This window comes from Medicago sativa, chromosome 7 (assembly GCF_051527215.1).
Source record: "Medicago sativa cultivar Bolivia chromosome 7, Bolivia_mono, whole genome shotgun sequence".
Classification (NCBI taxonomy): Eukaryota; Viridiplantae; Streptophyta; class Magnoliopsida; order Fabales; family Fabaceae; genus Medicago; species Medicago sativa.
This window is the reverse complement of record NC_140755.1, coordinates 25,994,230-26,018,923: the sequence shown is the minus strand read 5'-3', so window position 1 is coordinate 26,018,923 and position 24,694 is coordinate 25,994,230. Positions and strand designations below refer to the sequence as shown.

The 24,694-nt window shown below is 32.6% G+C and overlaps 2 protein-coding genes and 1 pseudogene across 2 annotated transcripts; 1 reads left to right on the top strand and 2 right to left on the bottom strand.

Annotated features, from left to right (window-relative positions):
• Positions 1–1,769: 1,769 nt before the first annotated feature.
• LOC146905191 (heat shock 70 kDa protein 4-like) lies at positions 1,770–4,012 on the top strand. Its single transcript, XM_085725822.1, has 2 exons — positions 1,770–1,993; positions 2,247–4,012. Exons 1-2 carry the CDS (start codon positions 1,774–1,776, stop codon positions 3,872–3,874), a joined length of 1,848 nt encoding a protein of 615 aa, XP_085581948.1. The 5' UTR covers positions 1,770–1,773; the 3' UTR covers positions 3,875–4,012.
• A 10,129-nt stretch (positions 4,013–14,141) lies between these two features.
• LOC146905190 (uncharacterized) lies at positions 14,142–15,028 on the bottom strand. Its single transcript, XM_085728478.1, has 3 exons — positions 14,920–15,028; positions 14,476–14,826; positions 14,142–14,390 (listed from the first exon to the last, which is right to left on the bottom strand). The coding sequence occupies exons 1-3, from the start codon at positions 14,986–14,988 to the stop codon at positions 14,142–14,144; spliced, it is 669 nt and encodes a 222-aa protein (XP_085584604.1). The 5' UTR covers positions 14,989–15,028.
• A 1,308-nt stretch (positions 15,029–16,336) lies between these two features.
• LOC146905189 (uncharacterized) lies at positions 16,337–21,187 on the bottom strand (annotated as a pseudogene).
• Between the last annotated feature and the right edge of the window lie 3,507 nt (positions 21,188–24,694).

Below are 24,694 nucleotides of genomic sequence, written 5' to 3'. Positions count from 1 at the left end.
TTTGTTGTTTGTTTTTATTTTTTTTTATTTCAATTTCAATTGTCGCATACAGTGACCGGTGTCTCGCACGGGAAGAAGCTTAGGCTTAGTCACTTGACAGTGTCGTTGTCGGGAGAAGGAAATGACTGGTTCTGGGGGCCTGAGAATGATTCTGGTCTTTGCCCCCCTCCTTAAGACTAGGTACGACAACATCAGTCATGAACTCATTTGTGCCTTGACAGAGAGATGGCATGAGGACACCAGCGGCTTCCATCTGCCTGTGGGGAGATGACCGTCACATTAGATGATTTAGCGTGTTTTCTAGCATCCCCATCACTGGGAGGCTCATTGAGGAGGAGGAGTTAGATCATGACCAAGGCGTAGAGCTGCTGCAGGAAAAGCTATGTTTTACAGAGGCGGAGGCGAGGGCTGCGGTGAAAAAAAGAGTGGTCCTCATGTCAGTTACACTAAACTGAATAGGCGTTACGAATCACTGTTGAATAGGTGTAATCAGTTGTTGGTGCCTGCATCAGAGGATGAGGAGGTGGAGCAAAGTGTTGTTATGACCACCTGCATTAAGGTGTTTTTGTTGCTCTTGCTTGGCTACACCATTTTTGCCGGAAAGAACAGCAGAAGCGTTAATCAACTATGGTTTCTTCCGTTTCAGGATTTCGACAAGTTAGGCGACTAGTCATGTGGCGGGATGGCACTTGTTTTATTGTATGAGAACTTTTCTCTTACCGCTGACTCAGTTGTTAAAGACGTTGGTGGTTACATGACCTTGCTTGTGGTTGTGGTAATATTTTTTTTTCTTATTTTTTTACTGCATCATAAATGTATAGTTGTTTGTATGATACTTATGCTGATATAAATTTGTCTCTTTGTGTTTGCATGGATGGGTATTGACGCACTTCAAGCAGCTCGTTCCGAGGAAGCTTGAGTTAGATTACCAGCGTGCTGACCCGCTTGTGGGTAGATGGAAACCTCCCAGCGACTTTTCTAATCCTGGGCACTACAGAAGCGCAATTGATTTGATGGAGCATCCTAATGTCATCTGGAGGCAGTATGAGTCTCGGCGAGACCTGCGCCTTTTCGAGACATATGTTGGTACTCTGGATGGATCATGGTCATATGTTGGTACTCTGGATGGATCATGGTCGGTAAAGACAAGATGTGTTGACCCATAAAATTTATAAGATTATGAGTTTAACCAAAGATGGTTATAAAATTTTTCTAAAGTACAATTTTCTTATAGTAATAGTAATAGTATACATATATTAGATGGATAATGTGTAAAATTTGTTGACATGTAATCATTTAGGTCGGTGTTAACTAATCATCGCCTAAAAGTGTTTTAACAAAATGGCCTTATTGAAAAATATAAAATAATTTTAAAAAATTATTATAATATTTTTAGAGTAGAGACGTATTTAAAAATTCTCAAGTTTCAAGATCTACCAATTAATTAAATCTATTTTAAATTAGTTTTGACTAATCAAAAAAAAAACTTTAGGTATCAAAGAATTAATTTTTATTTTTTTGTTTTGTTTTTCGAATATATAACAAACCTTTTTTTTTTTTTTTTGAGGGATATAACAAACGAACCTAAATAGGCGATGGACGGAATATTGTTTCCAAAATAAAAGGAGTTTTCTGGTTTTGAAGACATCTTATAAGTTAGCGTTTCTGTGAGCTTTCTGGTGAATAAATCCTATAACACGGTACTCGTTACTCGTTAGGGTTCATACTTTAGCTTCTTTTTTTTGTTGAGTTTTTTAGTTTACTTGAAAGATCATGGCAATAAAACACGAAGGACTTGCAGTGGGAATAGACCTTGGCACAACGTATTCGTGTGTTGCTGTGTGGCTTGATGAACAGAATAGAGTTGAGATTATTCACAATGATCAAGGAAACCGAACTACGCCTTCTTTTGTTGCTTTCAACGATGATCAAAGGTTGATTGGTGAAGCCGCTAAAAATCAGGCTTCTTCTAACCCTACCAACACTGTCTTTGGTAAATTTCTATTCTTTTGTATATACTTTAGTTAATTAATGTTATTATCATAGTTTTAAAAGCGGTTGCAGTTATGCCGCAAATTTTTATATTGGATGTTTTTGTAGTATCAAGTTTGTGTATGTTGTGATTAAAACGGCATCAAAAGTATGATGTCGTTGTCTAGGTCCAAATCGTAATCACAACCTATATTTAAGACCCTGGTTATTATATGATTGTTAATTTATTAATACTTAATAATTCTTTTTTCCAGATGCTAAGAGGTTAATCGGTAGGAAGTTTTTTGATTCTGTTGTTCAGAATGATAAGAAGTTGTGGCCATTCAAGGTCATTGGGGTGAATGACAAACCCATGATTATTGTTAAATACAAGGGTGAAGAGAAGCGTTATTGTGCTGAGGAAATATCATCTATGATCCTCACAAAGATGCGAGAGGTTGCAGAGAAATATTTAATGTCCCCCGTAAAGAATGCAGTTGTTACTGTGCCTGCTTACTTCAATGATTATCAGCGAAAAGCCACTATAGATGCCGGGACCATTGCTGGCCTTAATATCATCCGGATAATCAACGAACCAACAGCTGCTGCTCTCGCATATGGCCTTGACAAGAGAACAAATTGCGTCGGAGAACGAAATATATTCATCTTCGACCTTGGTGGTGGAACTTTTGATGTGTCTCTCCTTACAATTAAGGATAAGGTCTTCCATGTTAAAGCCACCGCTGGAAACACTCACCTCGGAGGAGAGGACTTTGATAGTAGAATGGTGGACCACTTTGTACAAGAATTTAAGAAGAAGAACAAGGTGGACATTACTGGAAACTCAAGAGCCTTAAGGAGGTTGAGAACGGCATGCGAGAGAGCAAAAAGGACACTATCTTTTGCTTCTTGCACCACCATTGAGGTAGATTCTTTATTTAATGGCATTGACTTTATTTCATCAATCACTCGTGCCAAATTTGACGCAATCAATATGGATCTTTTCAACGAATGTTTGGAAACTGTTGAGAATTGTCTTATTGATGCCAAGATGGACAAGAGTTCTATCCATGATGTTGTTCTTGTCGGTGGCTCCTCTAGAATTCCAAAAGTACAACAGCTGCTGAAGGAGTTTTTCAATGAGAAGGAATTATGCGAGAGTATCAACCCTGATGAGGCCGTTGCTTATGGTGCAGCTGTTCAGGCTGCTTTATTATGTGATGGCTTTAAGAATGCTCCAAACTTGGTGTTTCAAGATGTCACCCCATTGTCTCTAGGAATGGCAATAAAAGGAGATCTCATGACTATTGTGATTCCTAAGAACACGTCCATTCCTGTCAAGAAAACAAAGACATATCAGACAACGGAAGATAACCAAGATTCTGCTGTTATTATTGTTTATGAGGGTGAGAGAGCAAGAGCAAGTGACAACAATCTGCTTGGTTCTTTTAATCTTTGGCTCCCAGCTGCTCCTCGTGGTCTTCCACTAGAGGTATGCTTTGACATCAATGAAAACGGCATCTTAGTCGTTTCTGCTAGTGAAAAATCTACTGGTAGTACGACTGAGATTCCAATAACTAATGATAAAGAAAGATTGTCATCTCAACAAATTAAAGAAATGACTAGAGAAGCTGAAAACTACCGTCTTGAAGATGAGAAATTCCTAAGGAAGGCCAATGTAATGAATGGATTAGACCGTTGCATTTACAAGCTGAAGAATGCTCTAAAGAGGAAGGATGTTAAATTAAAGCTCTCATCTACGGAACATGACAAGATCGATCATGCAATTACCAAGGCCACAAATTTGCTTGACAGTGACAAACCAAGTGAAATAGATGTTCTGGAAAATCATCTGAAAGAACTTGAGAGTATATTCCATCAAATAATAGGCAGATATGTCTAGTTTTTAGTTTTGACAGTTGGTTTTTTAAATTGCTGCGTTGGAACCATCACTTAGGTGCTTATTTTTTCATTTCAGTTAGTTTATAAGTACGTTGTTTCTTTTATTATTATTAGTTATGAAATGCCTCCTCTTATTCTATCATCCTTTTTCATAAACATTTATCTTCTGGTTTCATGAATTGATTGGAGAAATACATTAGTAAAAGTTGATCTAAATTTCTGAATTGAACTTATAATACTTATAAATTGATTGGTTGCAAGATGCAGTGCTACTAAGGGACATACACTCGTATCAACTTAGTCCCTTACTTTGTAAACATTTTAGAATAGTTTCCGACTTATCTATATCTTGATCAATTTAGTCCCTTGGTTATTTTTATTCTTTGAAATAATGATATGTTTGTTAAGGGACATACACACAAATTTTATTATATGTTAAGGAACATACACACTGATCTGAGCTAGGGTTTCAAATTAAAAATTTACAATAGCTGTGTTATTCCTCTCTTATTCTATGAAATCTTTAGAAATTTCTGCACCTTCGAAAACTTCAGATTCTGGTTGAGATTCAAAATATAGCGCCTTTAGTACCACTCGATAATTTATACATATTATTGGCAAAATGTGTTAGTACAGAGGGCAGATGATAATTTATGTCATCGAATAATCCCCTCGACCTCTCTATCGTACCTATTTTCATGATTGCATAGCGTGCAAATTTCAAATCACTAAACAAGATTTTTTGGTTGTCCATCTAGCTTTAAATGTAGTTGGAAGTCTGATTTGTCTTTATAGCTTATTTAGGTTCCAAAACTTTAGCTTCAAAACTACATACATATAGAACATGTTTTTTCGAATTGCAGTTTGCATTATAATGTCTCAAAATGATTGCTTCCACTCTGCTCTTATTTAGTCAATGAATGATCGATCAAGTTAAAGAACCTCTTAACCATAAGTCCAAACCTGTAGAGGCATGACTGTTATCAGTTATCACCTGTTAGCTGGTACATCCTAATTAGAAAGTTCTTGATAACGATAAACTCACTCTTATTTGTAACGCCAGAGGAAAACCTCATAAGAAAGAATTTAAGAAGAGGGAATAGACTTAATCTCGTTGATGATTGTAATAGATAAAGTACTAGATCTTATATAGGCAACATAGTCATTCCAATTTTTAATGATGATTATTTTGTGCTGGACCATTGTTGCTTTTTTGTTGCAAGTGACCTTGTTCATAACAGTTTTGCACTCTCTTTACCTTTTAAACCATGTTTTCGAAACAAATTAAGCATTGTGAAAGGAAGTAGTTGGTATGACTAACCTTTATTCAGGGACAACCCAAGTATTAGGTTGTGTGGGCAATGTCTATACGTAGTTTTGAAAAACCAATTTTGTAAGTACCTTAATTCTCCAAAAAAAACAAATGATACTGGTGCAGCTGTTCAGGCTTCTTTGCTTTGCGAAGGTATTAAGAATGTTCCTAATTTGGTGCTGGATGTTACTTCATTGTCTCTTGGTACGACAGTAAAGGAGATATCATGAGTGTAAAGATTCCTAAGAATTCGATCATTTCCGTAAAAAAGAAAGAGGTATACCGAACATGCTATGATGACCAACTCAGTGTCTCAATTGAAGTTTATGAGGGTAAGAGAATGGTTGCAAGTGAGAAAAAATTTCTTTGGTGGCAATTATTACTGTTATGAAGATGAAGAGGGAATTGAATGAAAACAAATGATTCTCATTAATAATTGAAGCTATTACATGATTTATATAAAAACAAATGGTTATGATCATAGTCACATAATTTGTGGTTCGTTTCGGTACGTGGTACGGGTTCGGGTACGCGGTGTGCAACCTTCAAAGAATCGAGTACGTGGGGGTATACATAGTCGGTACGCTATTTTGATTCGCGGTACGCGCTAATGTATTAATCTGTACACTATAAAAAATAATAATTAAATAAACAAAAAATGATTAAAAATATTAATTTCATAAATAAAACTCAACTTTCATAAAACATAATTCCATAAAATAGGGTTAATAGATTTAGGGTTAGGGTTAGTAGTTTTACGAGTAGGGTTAGTAATTACTATCGTCTGTAATGGTTGTCACCTTTGGCCCGTTTGTTATAGATTTTAAAAAAAAAATAGTTTTTTTTTTCCAAAAACATTTTTTTTTAAATTTACTCAAAAATAGTAGAATTAATTTCAAACTCATTTTTTAAAAAAGTGATTTTGACACTCACTAACTTAAATATTTATTGTTAGAGATCTTACATAGTAAAAGTCACATTGTAAAAGAAAATCTTAAAAAAAAAACTGATTTTTATAAAAATCTATTGGAAATATCTTTTTTTTAGAGGTTTTTACAAAACTTTAGTATAAAAAAATTATAGTAAAATGATGAAATACTTATAATGACATTTTGAGATAAGTTATTCAAACAAATTTTTCATTTTAAACTTACTTTTAAAAAATTCTTGTTAAAAAAATTATAGCAAAAATATTACACTATAAAATCTATTTTTAAAAAAACTATAACAAACAGACCCTATAACATTGAGTGAGTAATAAACAATTTACCTCTTTTTTTGGTAAGGCAAGAAGTAGATTAGACATCAAGGAACCCAGAGACATCCCAACAAGGTTGGCACCCCACTGGGACTCCTATCATTTGCCGGTCACTTTCTTTTAATAAAATTAGTAAAAGACCCGTGCATTCGCACAGGTCGCGTTACAATGTGGTAGTTATATAAAAAATATAACATTAAACATGTTGTGAAATACCTAAAGATATTAATATTCAATGAAAATTAATGTAATGTTTTTTTTAAAATATTTTTTTATATGCAAAAATTTGTTAAATATTTGAACTGTGTCTTTTACAAATTCAATTTTCGTATATTTGCAAAAACAAACTTTTATGCACCGCACCAGTTGCAAATTTTATTTGTTTCTATTTGCGGAAGCAAATTTTTACGTACCAATTTGAGAAAGTTTATATGATAAATTTTCTAAAACTCATGATTTTTTTTAAAATATCAACGTTAATGTAGTTTTTCTATTAAATTACTTGATTATTACATTCAAAACACTGTTAAATATTTGTATCAAACTTGTTGATGATTTTATATGCTTATATCTGCAATATATATATATATATATATATATATATATATATATATATATATATATATATATATATATATATATATATATATACTTAAGAACGTTGATGTGATAAAATTTTAAAAATTCTTGATTATTACCAAATTATTAACATTCATGTTTGTTTTTATTGTGCTATTAGCAAACACGATCAAGTAATATTCCAGTGGGATGACATTTGAAGTACATGAAAACTTAATATATTTCAACATAAATTGCAATCATTCTCGGTTCATATAGCCTTTCTTACTACTTGGCATCCTTATGAAGAATATGTGCTATTTGATAAATGCATTCTATTAGTTTCTTGGCTCCTTCACTTTTTCTATAAAATAAATACAATGTCCTTTTTTTATATTGTTAGATGAGTCAATAATACCTGCAAATTCAAGAGAAAGATCATATCCAATGCCACTGTGACACTCTTAGAATTAACAGTTGGGAAAAAAAAAATGACCCAACCTAACATTATGCATAAAGAAATGTAATATCTACCAATGCTTGCATGAAAGAAAATATTAACAATATTCAAATTGTGACAAAACTAACAATCCCTTACCTTGTTTTTTTTTCTTTTTTTTTTGACAAAATAATCCCTTACCTTGTTAAAAAGTTGAAACTATGAAGTAAAATCAAGCATTTCCCTCCCTTCAATCCGAACACCGATCCTTATCCTTATCCTTAATCCTTATCCTTAATATATTAAAGCAAGATAATTGCCACCTAATTGCACTATAATGCCGCCTAAATCCTTAACTAGTGCCCCAGGGGCACTAGTTGGGGCACTAGTTAACATTTCCCTAGTTAAAAACATTTGGTTTCAGATAAGCGCGCCATACCTTAAACAAAGTCTGGACACCAATACATGTGCACAATCATAGTTAAAAACAAATCACATTTGATAGACTTTCAAAAATCTCATTTCAAAACAACTTCAATCAAAAATGAAGAATAAGTAAGAACTTGCAATCATGTAAACATAACTTTCACTCTTGATGACCAGTTCAATGCATTGATCATTTCCTTCTCTTTCAATTTTATCTGAATCAATGTGATCTAATAGTAGCATGAACATCTTAAGTAGAGATGCAAGATTGCAGCAAAAATGAAGTGAAAGACCAATTTTTTATAGCAAGAAAAATGAAGTGAACATCTTAAGTAGAGATGCAAGATTGAAACCAAACACGATTCAGTTAAAATACGTAAATTGAATGCTTAAAGTATGATTTTTTTTCTTCTTCTAACTATTCAATTATATGCAGCTAACCTTACCAGTACTCTTAGGGTCTGTTTGGATGAGAAGAGAAAGTGAAAGGAAATAAGGTATGAGGAAAGAATGTTCAAGGAATGAAAGTGAGTGGAATGTGAGTGGAAAGTGATATGATTTTATGGTTGTTTGGTTGAAGTGAAAGTGCATAGAAAGTGAGAGGAAAGAAAGAAGTATATTTATAAAATGACATACATGCCCTTGAGTAAAATAAAATATAATATGAAGGTGAGAGAAAAATATTCTTATCAATAGTATATATATAAAGTAAGGTTTTTTTATGCCACGTGTCATTTCCACATTCATTCTCAATATTTCTATTATTTTTTCTATTTTTAAAAACCAATATTTTATTTAACATAGATATCTCAACAACATTTTGATCTTATCCACTCATTATTTTCTTTAAAATTTTTTTGAATTTCTAATATTTTATGTTGCAGAAATATCTCAACAAACTACACATAATACTTTCAACAAAGTTTACATGTATGATCTTATTTTATGATTAAAAGACTTCAATTTGTTTATTTGTTTTTAGGAAAAGAAACTTCAATTAGTTATTACTAATCTTTTAGCACTGTATCATTCAATTAGTTTTTATGTTTGAGGAAAAAAGGGTTTGATTAGTTTTTATTTTTGATAAAAAAAAAAAGGTTCGATTAGTTATTATGTTATCTTTTAGCGGCATATTCTATTGCAAATTTTAATTATAAATAAATTTTGTTAATCACATATTTACATATTTTGAGCACAAGCAGAAACTCCAAACCTTCTTTTCATCTAACATTTTTCCTTTTTCAGGTTTACCAAACACCAATTTTATTCTCTTTCAATCGATTTTTTTCTCTCATACGCATGAGCCACGAAACAAACCTATGACCACATGTTTAAAGGGACCCAAAACTCTTACTACTTGGACTAATTCATTATTGATTTTATTACACTTTTTATTCTTGCATTAGACATTCATCTCATCATTTATATATATTTTTAAGATATTATTATAATTGTAAATTTAAATAAATTCAATCTAATATACTTACATGTGTATTCGTGCACAAAAACTTATAAAACTTACTATTTAATATCTAACCCGGGCAACGCCGGGTCTCTAAACTAGTATAATATGAAATGTCTGTATGTATATGTCAATAAATATACACATTCATCCCCTAAAAAAAATATATGCATTTATATTTATAATTAAATAATGTGTATATCTTTCAAAAAAAAAATTAAATAATGTATATATGTATATTAATATAACTATTACACCTCAAAAATTATATGACTATTAATATAAAATATAACTAGTAACATACCCGTGCTAACGCACGGGTACAGTAACGGTTTGTTGTTTAAACAATATTTGATTTTATAGGGATTAAAAACCAAACTGTTAATATTGATAGGGACTAAAAAATTAATTAACATTTGATTGGATTGAAAATGAATTTTGTATATTGTCATTAAATTTTGTTGGTAATGGTCGGGGTTTGAACCCCGGACATTACATATTTCATGACATTGTCGCAACCAACTTAGTTAAGCTCACGAGGACTTATTATCATTGAATTGTTAAAAAAATGGTAGAGAGGTGGAATTTTGTATTTAGATATCAATCAGTAAATTAAATTAAGTAAAGTAGGCAAAGTAGTTCATAATATTTAGTACATAACTTCAAACATAATACCTATGACATTACTAACAAAACTAACATAAGTTTATAACATAATAGCTATGGCATAACTAAGAAACATAACTAACATCAAACAGAACTAACATAAGTTTATAACATAATAGGTATGACAGAATACCTATTTTACACAAAATACATGACAAACATAACAATTATATATAGAAAATTTGAACCTAACAGTGCATCCGGGTAGAAATGCATTGTTTTGGCAAAAAAAAATTCCACATAGGCCCTATATGTGTAGAATTTTTTCCATCATTGTAATAAAATGAGATTGAAAGATTGATTTTCTCCATTGTCTCCACAGAAAATGATATTGTTGCATACGTTGAATTTGAGGAAATTAGCAAAGCCCCTTGGTAGTCTCTGCATTGAAAAAGGAATAAAATGAATAATATAATAAAGGAAAAAAAGGTTGGATTAAAAAAAATGAGGTAGTAATATATATAGTAGTAGAACTATAGTTGACTTTACCAAGTTTGTGTTTTTTAAGTCATTGCTCCATAGCTTCATATCAAAAAACTTAATTTCATTTTCGATTAAACTACGGCTGTGGAAAATTGGAATTTGAGTTGGAGAAAATACTTCAGTAAACATTGCTAATTTGAATAGATTCATTCCATAATAAGCAAAAATGACTTCAACATTACTGGGTAAATGGTAGTGTTGTTGTAGTGCATTCCAACCATTTGTTAATGTTGGATTGTAGAAGTTTTTTTTTAAAGCAAGAAGCAAAATAGATCCATCTTCAATGACAATGTTCCACTGATTGATGAAATCTGAAGTAAACTTCTCTATAAACATTGGGTCTACTTCTGCATTTGGCTGTATGTCATAATAGTTAATATCAATATTCCATGATCCATAGTAATATCAAAAGTCCATGTAAAATACAAACTGTGATTTCAAATATATGATATAGTGTGCAAGATAATAAAAGATTAAAACCTGGAAGGCTAGTTTAATTGCTGAAAAGTATTGTAGCGGCCCCTTCTCAATCATAATTTGTTGTGCTGCCATTATGTGTTCGTCTTAGTTATAATTAGATAAAATTATGAAGTGAAGTAGTAGATATTGTGTAACAAAAAGATGTATATATAGTAATAGTCCATATTACTTCACTTATTCATTTATGTTGTGCAGGTTATTAAAGCTGAGCGCAATTCATGTATGGTTTACAAAAACTTTACTTATTATCGAAACCATAATCGCAGCTCTAATTTGTGTAGCTCGGCAGTAGAGGTAAATAGATAAGCTTGATGTAATATCTCACAGTTTCTAAGCCTATGTTTGAACCATCCCATCGTTTTTTAATGGATTGTACATGTAGTTATTAGATAAGCTTGTTGTAATAGCTCAAAAATTTCAAGCGTATGGTTGATCCATCCCATCGTGTTATTAAGGCTTGTACAAGTAGTACTTAATGCAAAATATACTAATCAAGTATGCCATCTTTGCAATTGAATATTAAGTAGACTTACTAAGTGGAATGAAAGTTTGATAAAGTATGTGTAGTGTATTAGACAATATATGGTTGTGGTATATATTTAAAAGCTGATGCCCAGTCTTCGCATGGGAAATAAAAGAATCGAATCTGAACTGTGTTTGGTACAACACGACAGTAGAGGTTTGAAAGAAATTCGGCAGGGTTAAGTATGAATAATTAAATGTATAATTTAAGATCTATCCCATCGTGGTAAATGAATGACAACTCTGTTTGATGATAATAGTGTATTTATATTGATATTTGAATATAATATAAGGAAATATCACAACAATACATAACAATTAAAAATGGTGTCTTAAACTTTCATCATACTTTAATACAATCACAATGTTGGTTGCTATGATTGAGTCACATTTGAATTCCAATATATCATTAGGATATATATTATTGTTTAGCATAAATGTAGTCCAGCTTCGGCCGATCTTAACAATAGTTTCTGTTTGATGTTCATTAGCTGTGAAATACAATTTGCAAGTAGTTATAGTATTTGATGATCCACATAATCTTAAGTGAGTGTGGTTTTTCCTTTTCAAGAATGATCCAAAGTCAGGTGGTAATATCTGAAAGTACATAAATAAAAGGTAATTTGACGTGAGATCATATTTGTAAAAAAGTGTATAGAAGATACAATTAGACATGATAATGGGGCGGATGGGGACAAGTTTTAAAACATAAATATATTTACATGTACTAACCAATTTTGTATCAAATGCATCAATATCTGGCATAAAAACCACAAAAATTGGGTTGCGGGCGATAGAAGTTGTTGATCGATGAAATCGTGGGAATTCATTTGTTTGGATTGGACCATGGAAGATATGTATCTGAAACTTGCTTTCCCCTAAATATGTAAAGGAAATGAGCCCATAATTGATTATTTGATAGTAATTTCCTAATGGTCCCCAACTAGTAGTAAGATGAGGCATTGTTAGACATTGGTTAAATTCAACAATGTGTTGATTTCCATTTTCATCAACCAAGAGCCATTGTTCATCTAATTCGTTGTAAAATTCTGCAATAAAAATTGGATCTAACTCTGCAATGATCTGCACAAGGTATATAGTAATAAATATTGGGGTGAATTATAGAAAGTCATAAAATGGAAATGGATGAAACAAATACTTGATCTTTCTGGCATACAGTGATGAAATAAGGTCTGTTGGTGTTCATGATGGAATTACTACAATGTGGTAGTCTATCTGGTTTTTGCAATTATTGAGGATAAGGATGAGTATTTATATTCAATATGCACTACCACATTAGTGTTAAATTTGTTTATATAAAAAAAGTCTTGTGTCTTGGTTGGGAATATTCTTCTATCGATGCTCCCACATGCTTCACAAGTTGGTGCAATAATTTTTTTATTCAGTTTTGAGTATTTGAATAATTAGATTCGCATAAATCTGTAATGTAGCGTGAATCATTGGGCAGTTGAAATTTGTATTGGTGGGGAACAAATGAACATTGGTTTTGTTGTATGTAGTGTTGTCGTGTAGTTGCCAAACATAAAGCAATGATGACATATACTTTGACTTGATTTTGAACATGTAGGAATGTACACAATATTAATTAATATTGAAATTAGACTAATGCTTAATTGAAATTTGTACACATATACTGTGATTAAACTTCATACTTCCTACATCTTTTAATACTTGACATAGTTCACATTATTACACATGTGAATGCATAATTTTGAGTTTAAATATCTTGAATAATACATTAGAAAAAAATACGAAGATTTGATATTTTGAAAATACTCATCGAAACAAATCTAACGACATCTTATATGATATGATTTATTTTTGTACATTAGTAGAAAAAGATGATCAAAGCAATTTAGGTCAAAATTACACATTTTCAAATGTTTCATCTATTGCGGGACGGAGGGATTATTATGTTAAAGTAAAATGTTTAAAAAACATACGGATAAATATAAAAAACTTCATTGAAATTAATAAAGTCCAGTGTGGTAATATATATTGTTGATGGTAATTTGAGAAAAAATGTGTAATTGAGGGTGAGGGTCAGAGAAAAAATGTGCCATCAACAACCTATGTAGAATCTATCAGTTCCATTTATTCATTATATAAAATAGAATTGAAAATAAATAAGTTAGGCTGATAGGAACCACCACATATAAGTTTGTATAAATTGATTTGTAAAAATAGTTTAGATTATTTGAAATTTAGAAAAGGTAACCTAAATTGAGTTCCTGTTGTCTGCTATATCGGCGTAATATATTTGAAAATGATGTTTTGGAAAATTTAAACCCAATCATGCACAACGACATGTAAACCTGAATTGGTTCGGATGATATGATCCATTTAAATATAATGGTTTGAGCATAATAATATATATGGGTCTATTGATAGTTCATTTTAAATATCCTTAATTAAAACCCCCCTATATATAAGATACATACAGATCTATAGTGTGTATAATCTGTGTATCATGATTTGATTAATAATAAATGTAGAGAATCATGAGAGATTAAAACTGACAATATGAAAAACAATATGACACATAATAAAAATATATAGATAAAACTATTTAAGTCATACAATAAGTAGCAGCAATGGAAATAGTAGAAATATGGAAAATATTACAAATCTAAAGTTCGAATTACATAGCAACAGGGAAAACGTGACACATTTTTGTATTGGAAATGCAGAATTTGAATCTAATTGTTTGTCCAGGTTGGTAGTAATTGGTCTTGCGAAAATCCATCCACTTTAGTCCCAAGGTAGTAGTGAAATTTGAATCATTCCTCAAAAAGAAATGGAAGAGGTGGTTCTTCCCATCATCACAGCATAGTCTAATGGTGTGCAACAAATTTTGCCTCACAAACGTACCAAAATCATGTGGCAAAATCTGAATTAAATAACACATGTAGACAAAAAAAAGAATTAAAAATTTAGTAGCAAAATGATAAGGGAATTAAGTATAAAAAACATACCACTATTTCAGATGTGAAGTCGTTGTAGGTGAGTTTGATGTCAAAAGTCTTTGTTTCATCTCCCTTTAGACTACGACTATGAAAACTTGGAATTTCCGTACAACAACCAACTTCTCTGAACATGACCACCCCAAATAGATTGTTACCATAGTATCCAAAAACAACTTCAACATTGTCATGAAATTTGTTATATTTTTGAAGTTGTGTCCAACCGTAGGACAATGTTGGATTAAAGACATTAGCATCAAATATCATTGGATGGACACCACCATCTTCATTGATAATGTTCCATTGATCTCTGACATTGTTATCAAACTTTTCTAAAACAGTGGGATCAATTTCTGCATGCGACTAATGATAAATGGAAGTTGGCTTTAAAAACTGATAATACATAATGTTAACAAAAATGATAAAAAACATCCATATTACAACACAAAAGCTAACCTGAAATGCCAATTTAATGACTGAAAAGGTAAACATTGGATCCTTTTGGAGCAGAAGTTTGATAGACATAGTTGTGATTGAAGTTTGTGTAACAATATATGATGATGTTGTAAGAAGAGGATGAATAAGCATATGTTATGGGAAAGGTTATTTATGTTGGCATATTATTATAGCAGAAAGACCTAAATACCACGCAATGTAACATGCATGTTGTAAAAGTGGTTGGTTTGAAATATTTTCAAAGGTAGTAGTCCGTGGACCATAACGTGTAGCATCTCCCAAAATTGTTGTTTTATATAACGTGTAGCGTGTAAAAAAGATTAGCAGGAATATAATGCTTTTGCAGGAATCTCAACTATTTAGTGCACAAGCATAACAATCTCGAGATTCTACACTTATTTTTAGTCAATAGTTTTATTAAACTTGATACTGTGAATCATGTATTTAATTGTGAACATTAATTTGCCTATATAGTATAAGTTAATGAAATAATAAATTAAATAAAATAATAGTCTTCCATAGCATTAATAAATGTTGATACATTATAAGACATGTAATGAATTATGGGTAGAATTAAGATTATAGAACAGGCTTCATAACTTGTGACTGAAGGTATTCGTTAGCAATATTGTATATCAGATTATAGTAGTTCATGTTGATATATATATATATATATATATATATATATATATATATATATCTAAAAATACAAAAGATATAATTAAATCATGTAAACAGGTGAATTCATATAAGAAAATTATGAATTAATTATTGACCGAATGTTACATAATGTATAATGTTATTATTGTGAAAAGGAGTGGGTGCAACAAATTCTATCTTATAAAGGACAATAATAAAGACAATAATTTGTGTGTTGACTGTATAGAGAGAATCTTAAATTGATTTGATCTAAGTAGTTGTTGTATTCAAAAAGCACATTTATCACTTTACTTAGCACATGCATGACTTTATTTGGTTTTGTCCCTTTCCACTACACATGTATCGTTTATAGTCCCCAAAAAAAAAATTTGTAGTTGAACTATCTTTTATCATCTTATTTAAGCAACTAACATGATGATACATAAACCACTATCAATTATTGCATGTATAAACCGAATCATTGATGAAGTTGAAGGTGGTGCAGATCTGTGATGTGTTCGTCATGCAGGTAATAAGACAATAATTTGTTCATTCAATATTATGTAAGTATGTTGTGGTGAATGAAACCTGATTAAACGCATGTGTAGGTTGCAATGAAACATTAGATCCTGAGTAAGCTATATATTTCTGCATAATTAGATCCAGAAGTTTTTGATTAACAATTAGTTGGGTTAAGCTCTTATGGCCACAGGCATAAATGAAGCCATGAGTTTAAAAACAAATTCATAGGAATGCGTAATAGATATATAAATAAAAGGTCAATAAATTAAGTGCATTAAAGTTGTTGCAAACATGAGTTAAAATCTGAAGGTTACTAAACATAAAATGAAAACAGGTTTGTATAAAGGTTAACAGTTTGCAATGTTGAACAATTTCAGGTTGAACCTCAAAACGGTTGCAATGCTACTACAGTTGGTCACTTGAATCCTGCAGATGTTGTCAAATTCAGACTGTAAGTTAAGACGATGAAAATGGTTATATAATGATTTGATAAACAAAAAAGAACAGTTCGTATAATACTTACCTAACAAACATTTCCAAAAACTTCTTTGTATACCACATTAGTCGTGGTGTTCTTTGGCAACTTATTATCATCATGAATTAGAATTTTAATACCCTTTTTGCTTGTGACTCAAGAAATTGCAACGTAGATCTGACCATGGCTAAAAACATCCTTTGGTAAATATAATCCAACCCAATCCAATGACTGACCTTGTGATTTGTTAATTGTCATTGCATAAGAAACAACAATTGGGAATTGTCTTCTAGTCAATTTGAAAGGCCAAGGAGACTGTGAAGGTGACATGTCCATCCTTGGGATATAAATAATATTACCATGATGTTTGCCACCCATTATTTTAGCTTCTAAAACATGGTTGGCCATTTTTGTGACAATCAATCTTGTTCCATTGCACAACCCTTCAGATTGGTCTATATTCCTAAGTAGCATAATAGGGCAACCAACTTTCAATTTGATTTGATGGTTTGGTAGCCCTGAAGTGCGTAGTGTACTTAATAATTCCGGTGTAAGCACATCAACAATATTGTTATCATGAATCTCTGATCTATCAACTGAGTTGGCACTGAAATAAATTCTTTCATCACCTATATATTTAATATAGTATAGACCAGAATTAAAATAAAAATATATAAGTGTAATGTTAGTAACCATAATAAGTAGTTGTAGATATGATTGCTTTAACATATAACAGAATTAATATAAAAATAGATACGTATAATGTTAGAACCATATTAATTAGGTGTAGTTTACCTGGCATTAGACTAAGGACATGGTCGTTGATTTGATCAACCACTTCAATCGTTGATGCCAATATTGCTATGCTTTTCAAGTATTCATAAGAACTGAACTGTTCCAAAAAATTAGGATAAGTGCTCTCTATAATGGCAAGAATTGGATCAACATAATTAGTGATCAACATTTCGGATGGGATGGGGATTTCAGCATAGCCATCATTTGGTTCGCAAATCTTTCCCTCACCAACCTTCAGAAGCCATTCTGAAAACTTAGATACTTCTTGGTTTTCCTGATCATCAGAACCTTGCTTCAATCTCATGTTTTTTGTCAAGGTAAGAACCTGACAATGATCCCAGATATATGAAGAATTGATTGAAGCATGTACTATATCAGATCGATCACCTCTGGGTATAACCGGTAGTATTTGTCTAAAATCTCCTCCAAAAACAACGACCTTTCCCCCAAAAATAGTTGTACAAGGTTTGTCTTCTTCACTCATAATGTCTTTCAAAGTTCTGTCTAGACATTCAAAGGTATATCTATGGGCCATTGGTGCTTCATCCCAAATGATTAACTTTGTCTGCCGTAAAAGTTCAGCCAGATCACTGTCATAATCAATGTTGCAGGTAGAGTTATCTAAAGTGGGCACATGCATTTTAAACTTAGAATGTGCAGTTCGGCCTCCAGGTAAAAGTAGAGATGCAATACCACTGGTGGCGACTGTTAAAACAATTTCATGTTGAGACCTTAAAGCACTTGCAAGTGTACGCCACATAAAAGTTTTGTCTGTACCTCCATAACCATGCAAAAAGAAAACTCCTCTTTTTTGATTTGTAACAGACAGCATGATCTTGTCATATATAATTCTTTGTTCATCTTGTAAAATATTGGAAAGGAAAATAGGAACATTATAAATAATTTGGACATGAGCAACATTATTGTCTATTGATAGTAGGAACTTTAGTGAAGGAATATTAGGAGAATTATTTGTACCTGTAAGTGAGGAAAACAATTGCTGGAACTCAATTTTTAGGCTTGCAGTGTCATAACTACGCTCATCTAAAATCAGCCTATTGCCCAATTGTTCGAGAATATATCCTTTTGGATAAGGTATAGAAGGAAAATCTTTCAATGTCCTCCTACTTGATTGCATTAACTTCTCAATATCAAGAAAAGTATAATTTTGGAGTTCCTCTTCAGTGAGGAGTAAATCTGTTGACCATAGAATTGAAGAAAATTAATGAATTTAAAGAAAATATGCCAACATTAATATAGACCATGATGAGAGTATTGGGATATTATGCAACATGCCTTTATTGTTTGTTAGAACACGTTGATTGTGCAATATCCCGTCAGACAACCATTGGACAGTGTTGTGCCATACATGTCTTGGTCTATTCATTGTGCCAGAGAGTAGCATAACAACAAATAACCTTCTTAAGAAATAACCCGATCGCCATTGAAATGCTTCTCTAATGGCTCCAATGAATTCTTTGTCATCATCAAGGAACCCCATAGCAAAACAAGCATCTCTGAAACTCATGTATTGCATATCACCTACTTTACGTATTTCCTCATACGATCTAGGTCCTTTAACAGCAGTTAACATTAACCTCAGAAAGAACAATCTCCAGTTGTTGGGGGAACCCATATCAGTCTCCCAATAGTGAAACCCCTTTTCCTTGGTTTCCAAACTCTATCCTTTTTTTTATACACAAATCTGGTTACAAATTGTGCGTATGTGAGTAGTCTTGCTGCCTCATAATCCTTGTTTGCTTGTAGCCAAGCTGTAAACATTGACTCGGTGACACTTGCTTTCTCAAGTACATTCTCCATGCTAGAATGATCAGTGAAGTAAATGACTTTTTCTCCAACTAAATGGAAAAACATGCGTTCAACAGCTGGTTTTCGGCCATGAATAGAGAAGGAGAACATTCGCCAACATGCTTCACTTGGAGAGATATACCTACAGTCTAGATACTGTTTAATCTCATCTATAGGCTGTTGTAATAATCTGGTATGGTTTCCTGATGGAAGAAGTCTTGCTGTTATTCGATCATACCCCTTGTGGATATATTTGAATAAGTACTTTATGGAAGTGCTCTGATTACACCATTCCATGTTGATATGAGCCTGATATTTCAATAACAATCTTGTGTTATATGGAACAACATGTCGATTGTCTAATGTAATACCATTTTTGACAATAGTATGACTTTTAGCACTTCTCTTGTAAATTGGATAACCATCTTGATCAACAACAGTACGTTCAATAAACTTTTTTGGAAAGTATTTTGAACATTTATTATTTTTCATGCAGGGTGATGATAATCTAGCAAGACCACATGGACCATGCATCATGTGACTCTTTACCAAGTTGTATAACTCAACATGCCTTGCTGGATTTGGGATTTCGGCAGATATGATTTTGTCAATATCCTCTGGTTTTGGATACTTGTTTGATGGTTGTAGGAAAATCAAAATGTGGGCATGTGGTAAGCCTCTTTTTTGAAATTCAATTGTATACATATCTGTTGAAAATAAGGAAGCTAATTAATATGCATACAAAGGAATGAACAATTGAATTGTATCGTTAGAAGTGGATTCGGCTTAGTATATAATACTTACATGCTAAGACTTTCCCAAGAACATGTCTTTTGGTAAGGTCTTTCATTAGCTCATCAAACTTTATTTTAAATACCCTTGAAATGATATCTGGCCGATCATGTGGCTTCAAATTGTTCTTTTTCAATTCCCTGGTGATCTCCGGCCAGTTTGGGTTGCATGTAAATGTTATAAACAAATCAGGAAATCCAACAACAGAAGAAATGGCCATACCATCAAAATACAATTGATCCATGTATCTTTTGCTTCCTACAAAGGTTGATGGTAAAACAACTCTTTTTCCTTGAATTGTAGGTTGGTTTTGGTTGTTGGCATTATTTGAATCACTTAGTTGCCTATATTTGCCAACTCTCAACTTTGATTGATTCCTCCTGAGCCAATTCAGTCTTTCTGACTCCATCATTGCATAACAATCGACCAAAAATTGTTGAAAAAGTCTCCTAGAACATAGCAAAGTCATCGGCTCATTCAATCGACCTTGTAATCGAAATAAACACCAAGCTTTAATTGTTAATCTGTTCTTGCTTGTGACAACAATATCTTCTCTGTAGCGATGCAAAATGTCTGGTCGGTATCCATCCTCACCATAAGGAAAAAGTAATGGATATTGGTAGGCTAGATAACTTGCATGAAATTCATCTATTCTTTGCAAATTCCCAGATTGGCTTTGCATAATAATATCTCTCCTGGCTGCAGAGTCAATATCGCCCACAATGAGTGCAGCTACCTCTGAAACGGTTGGTTTGTTGTAAACTCGACCATCTGTGTTTCTATCTGAGAGAAGCTTCAATCTGACATCTTGAACAGGACCATTCTTGAACAGATCCCTGGCCATTCTGAATGCCTTGGCATGAACATTATTCTCATCAACCATTTCTTTAAACTGTCGGACTAAGTTCTCATCAATATTCTTGTTGTCCCTGTTTTAATTAGATGAAGATAAGTTATAAAGATAACATTTGCATACTTCTAATTTGCAACTCAAATAATAAAAATGTGTGTCGGTGTTTACCTGAAACTATCCATCCTGTTTGCAATCTCATTGTCCGTGTCATATATATAAAGTTGAGCAAACTTAGGACGTACACCTGGTAGTGGTAACATACTGCCAATCCTGTGACAAACTTGTCCTTGTAACCTTAGTGTAGGTGGACCTCCCCCTTTGTTGGTGGTTTGGTCTAAGTTCATACCCGGAGATGTAAATGAAAACATCGCATTGTATGTTCTAGCATTTGCCTGATAATTCTTGCTAGCTTTAGTTTGATTTTGAAATAATAGATCCTGAAGAAGTTGTGGAGGTTGTTCTAACAAAGGAAGTTGTACCTTTCCATTACCACAACATAATTGGAATTTGGGGATTGAGGTATTCCTTGATTTCTCTTTTCTTTCTTGATACCACATTAAGGCTCCACATTTTGAACATTCCCATGTAGGATAACCTATATCACCGTAGACTGAAAGTACAGTTCAACCATTACAGACAGAGAACCTGTTAGTAATGAATGTAAATAGACAATTATTTAAAAATTACATGGATACTATACAAAAACCACATACCCTGCATATAATCCTCATCAATATCCTCATTCTCTTCATCACTGTTGCTATCTGACCGTGTATCGTCAGATTGAATAGAGTCATTATCATATGAACTTTCATCTTCATCTTGTTCTTCCGGAGATGTTGGTGGAATATTGATTGACATAGCAGAAAAGTATTCAGCATCTGTTTGAATTCGTTAGTGTTTCTTTTGAACCTGAGGTTCTAAAACAACAACTGGTGTATGTTGAGCTGAAGTTTGTCCTTGATCAAATTGATCTGATTTATTGTTTCTATAATTGGGATTGGTATGTGCAGCAGACTTTCGAATAGAATCTAGCAATGATGTAAATTTTGCAGGCTCGTTATTTGATGTCCATTGAGTGTTGGAAGTTTGAGAAGATTCCACATTGTGCTGATTTTGACCAGAATCCAACGTTATTTTGGATGTATTTGTTCCTCTCTTTTTATGAACAGGAGAATTGGGAGTATGCTTGGTTAGAGGTGAGATATCTGGAATTTTTTTTGCCTTTTTTCCTCCCTTGTTTGCAACAGTAGAAGCCACATCGAGCTTGGTTTGAAGCTGATCGGATGTAAAAAAATTAAGACCTGGTTGATTGAGACTTGATAGAGGATTCAGCAGATTGGTGCCAGATACCCTTCTACGACCAGTATCATGAGAACTTGGGCGAGTAAAATGCACAGCAGGCAAGTCAGTATTATTGTGAACCTGAGTGTTGTCTGGTTGAGGGATTGACTTGTCAAGCATGATTTTTTTCCTCTTAATTTGAGCATCAACATTGTGCTTGCTTTGGAGATCATCTGATGTAAAAAAGTGAATACCTTGGACAGTGTTTCTTGATATGGGATTTATCACACTAATGTTAGGTTGCCTTATCCTACCCTTTTCATTAGAACTTGGGCCAGAAAAATTGATGCCAGGCAAATTAGTATCATTGTGAAAATATCTGTTATGACCAAGTCTATTCTTGGTGATTGAGATGTCATTGGTTTTGTCTGGGATCGTGAATCTACTCTTAAAAACAGATGGTTGAACAGTTTGTTTGGAATGAAGTTGATCAGATGTGAAAAATTTAAGAGCAGGTCTCTGAGGTTGGATGTTATACGTTATATCAGCATTATTCAAAGGAGAGACATAAGACTGAGTTTGGGCAGTTTGATAGCTTGTGTGCATATTTGTGAATCCATTTTGCATCAGAGGATATTCAACATTGTGGTTGAATTGAACTTGATCATCTGTACACAACTTGTGAGCAGGATGGGTAGTTGCAGAAAACTGGTTCAGCAGGTTAGTGCCAGTAATATGTCTCCACCTCATATCATTAGAATGTGTGAATCTGTTATGAATATTTGACAAATTGGTATGGTTCCCAACATGAGTTTGGGGACACTCATTACTTTGACATTGTGTGGTAGGTTGGGTGTTTAGTGTAGATGATGTAATATTAGATAAAGGTGTTGAAGATTCATGTTGTTTCGATGTATGAAGTCTTCTCTTGGTACTGAGTTCAGTGTCTGCAGTTGATATACAGTTGGCATTGCGCTTGAAACTCATGTGTTTACCTGGGATTGTATTTGTTGATGGCTGGACATTTTCAGTAAAATTATCCACCATGTTGCATCCAACAACTTTGGAACCTGTCAGAACAGTTTGATGGTGATCCTTTCCTTCTGGTTTAAATAGAGTTGCTTGCCCTCCAACTGGGATAGATTCTGGACTCCCTAGTGTGTTCAGTGTTGATGCAGTTATGTTTGAAAGAGGGATTTTTCGTTTGCTAGGAATTCTGGTGTCATTTTTCTTGTTCTTCCGTAATCCCAACCTTCTGTGTCTAGCATCAGTTGCCTTAGAATCATGTGACTCATCTGGTTTTTTCATATTGTTCCCTGGAATTATAGAAGAGTACATAAATATGTGTCACAGTTAATTATATCAAAAAAATCTGTATTGTATTCCAGTTGGTGGTAGTGTTAGGGCAAGCTTTTAAAGGACTTGAAGACTTTATAACAACTTTAATATTAGTTGTATAACAATGTGAATAACATAGTAACGATTGTAAGAGGAAGCAAACCAGTAGTGATTTTTAAAAATATTGATTCATCATAATAATAGTTGAACAAAACCAAACATGAAGGTACAATGGACAATAAATGTGAAGGGAAATTAAAATTTCATACCTCCAGCTGATAGTGAAAATGGTAATAATAGAATGGGTGAATCAGGTTGGCATGATGTTATGAATTACGACGGGGTCTGAGAGAAATTTGGGAACACATTTTCTTAAATTTGAACAATTGAAGAGATTATGTGTTTTGACTGATAGGCACTTATTCATAAAAATCTTAATTGCAAATAATCATGTTAAAATATAATAATTTTTTCCGACTCATTTAAATAGGTTTATTCTACAAATGAAATATAAAGAAGCCAATTAAATTGGTTTTTGTAAGTTGAGTAAGATAGGATGACTTTTTTATTAAAGTAAAGTAAAATAGGATGACTTGTTAGGTGAATTTAACAGAGTAATTATGGAATCTCTCTTAAAAAAAAGGGAGATTAACAGCAGATAAAGTAAACTTGGTATTTCATATAGTGTATAAAACTAATACATGAAGTACATACAGCTAGCATGCGCTGTGGAAAACATAATAGAGTAGCCTTCTAGCTATAACGTGTGGTTGTCTTAGAGTAGATTTAAGAGAAGACATTTGCATTTAATGCATTGCAGAAAGTGAAAGGGAGTTTCCTTGCATGTGTCTTGTCAATTTCATATAAGATAGCTGTCTTCAAAATCTAATTTTTACAATACAAAGATTAGTACATAACCATTAAAATTGGACTCAGTTTATATGTAATCATATATAACTACATAATTGTATTTTCGAAGTTAAAAAGGAAAAATTATAGGAGCTGCAATAACATAAAAAATTATCATTTAATCATTTTCATAAAAAAATTCATGCAGCCAAGCTTAAAACATTAATTGAATGTACCACTTAATTTCATCTAAACTTATTGTATATATTTCATGAAAGAAATCAATTCGTCGATAGTTTGAGTACCCTCTTAATGTTATTTATAGATTTCCAAAAATAATGCTGGCTACGACAACAATACTCCCTCATATCATAGTCAAACTTAGTGATTTCATCATAGTATTTATAGGAATTAATATG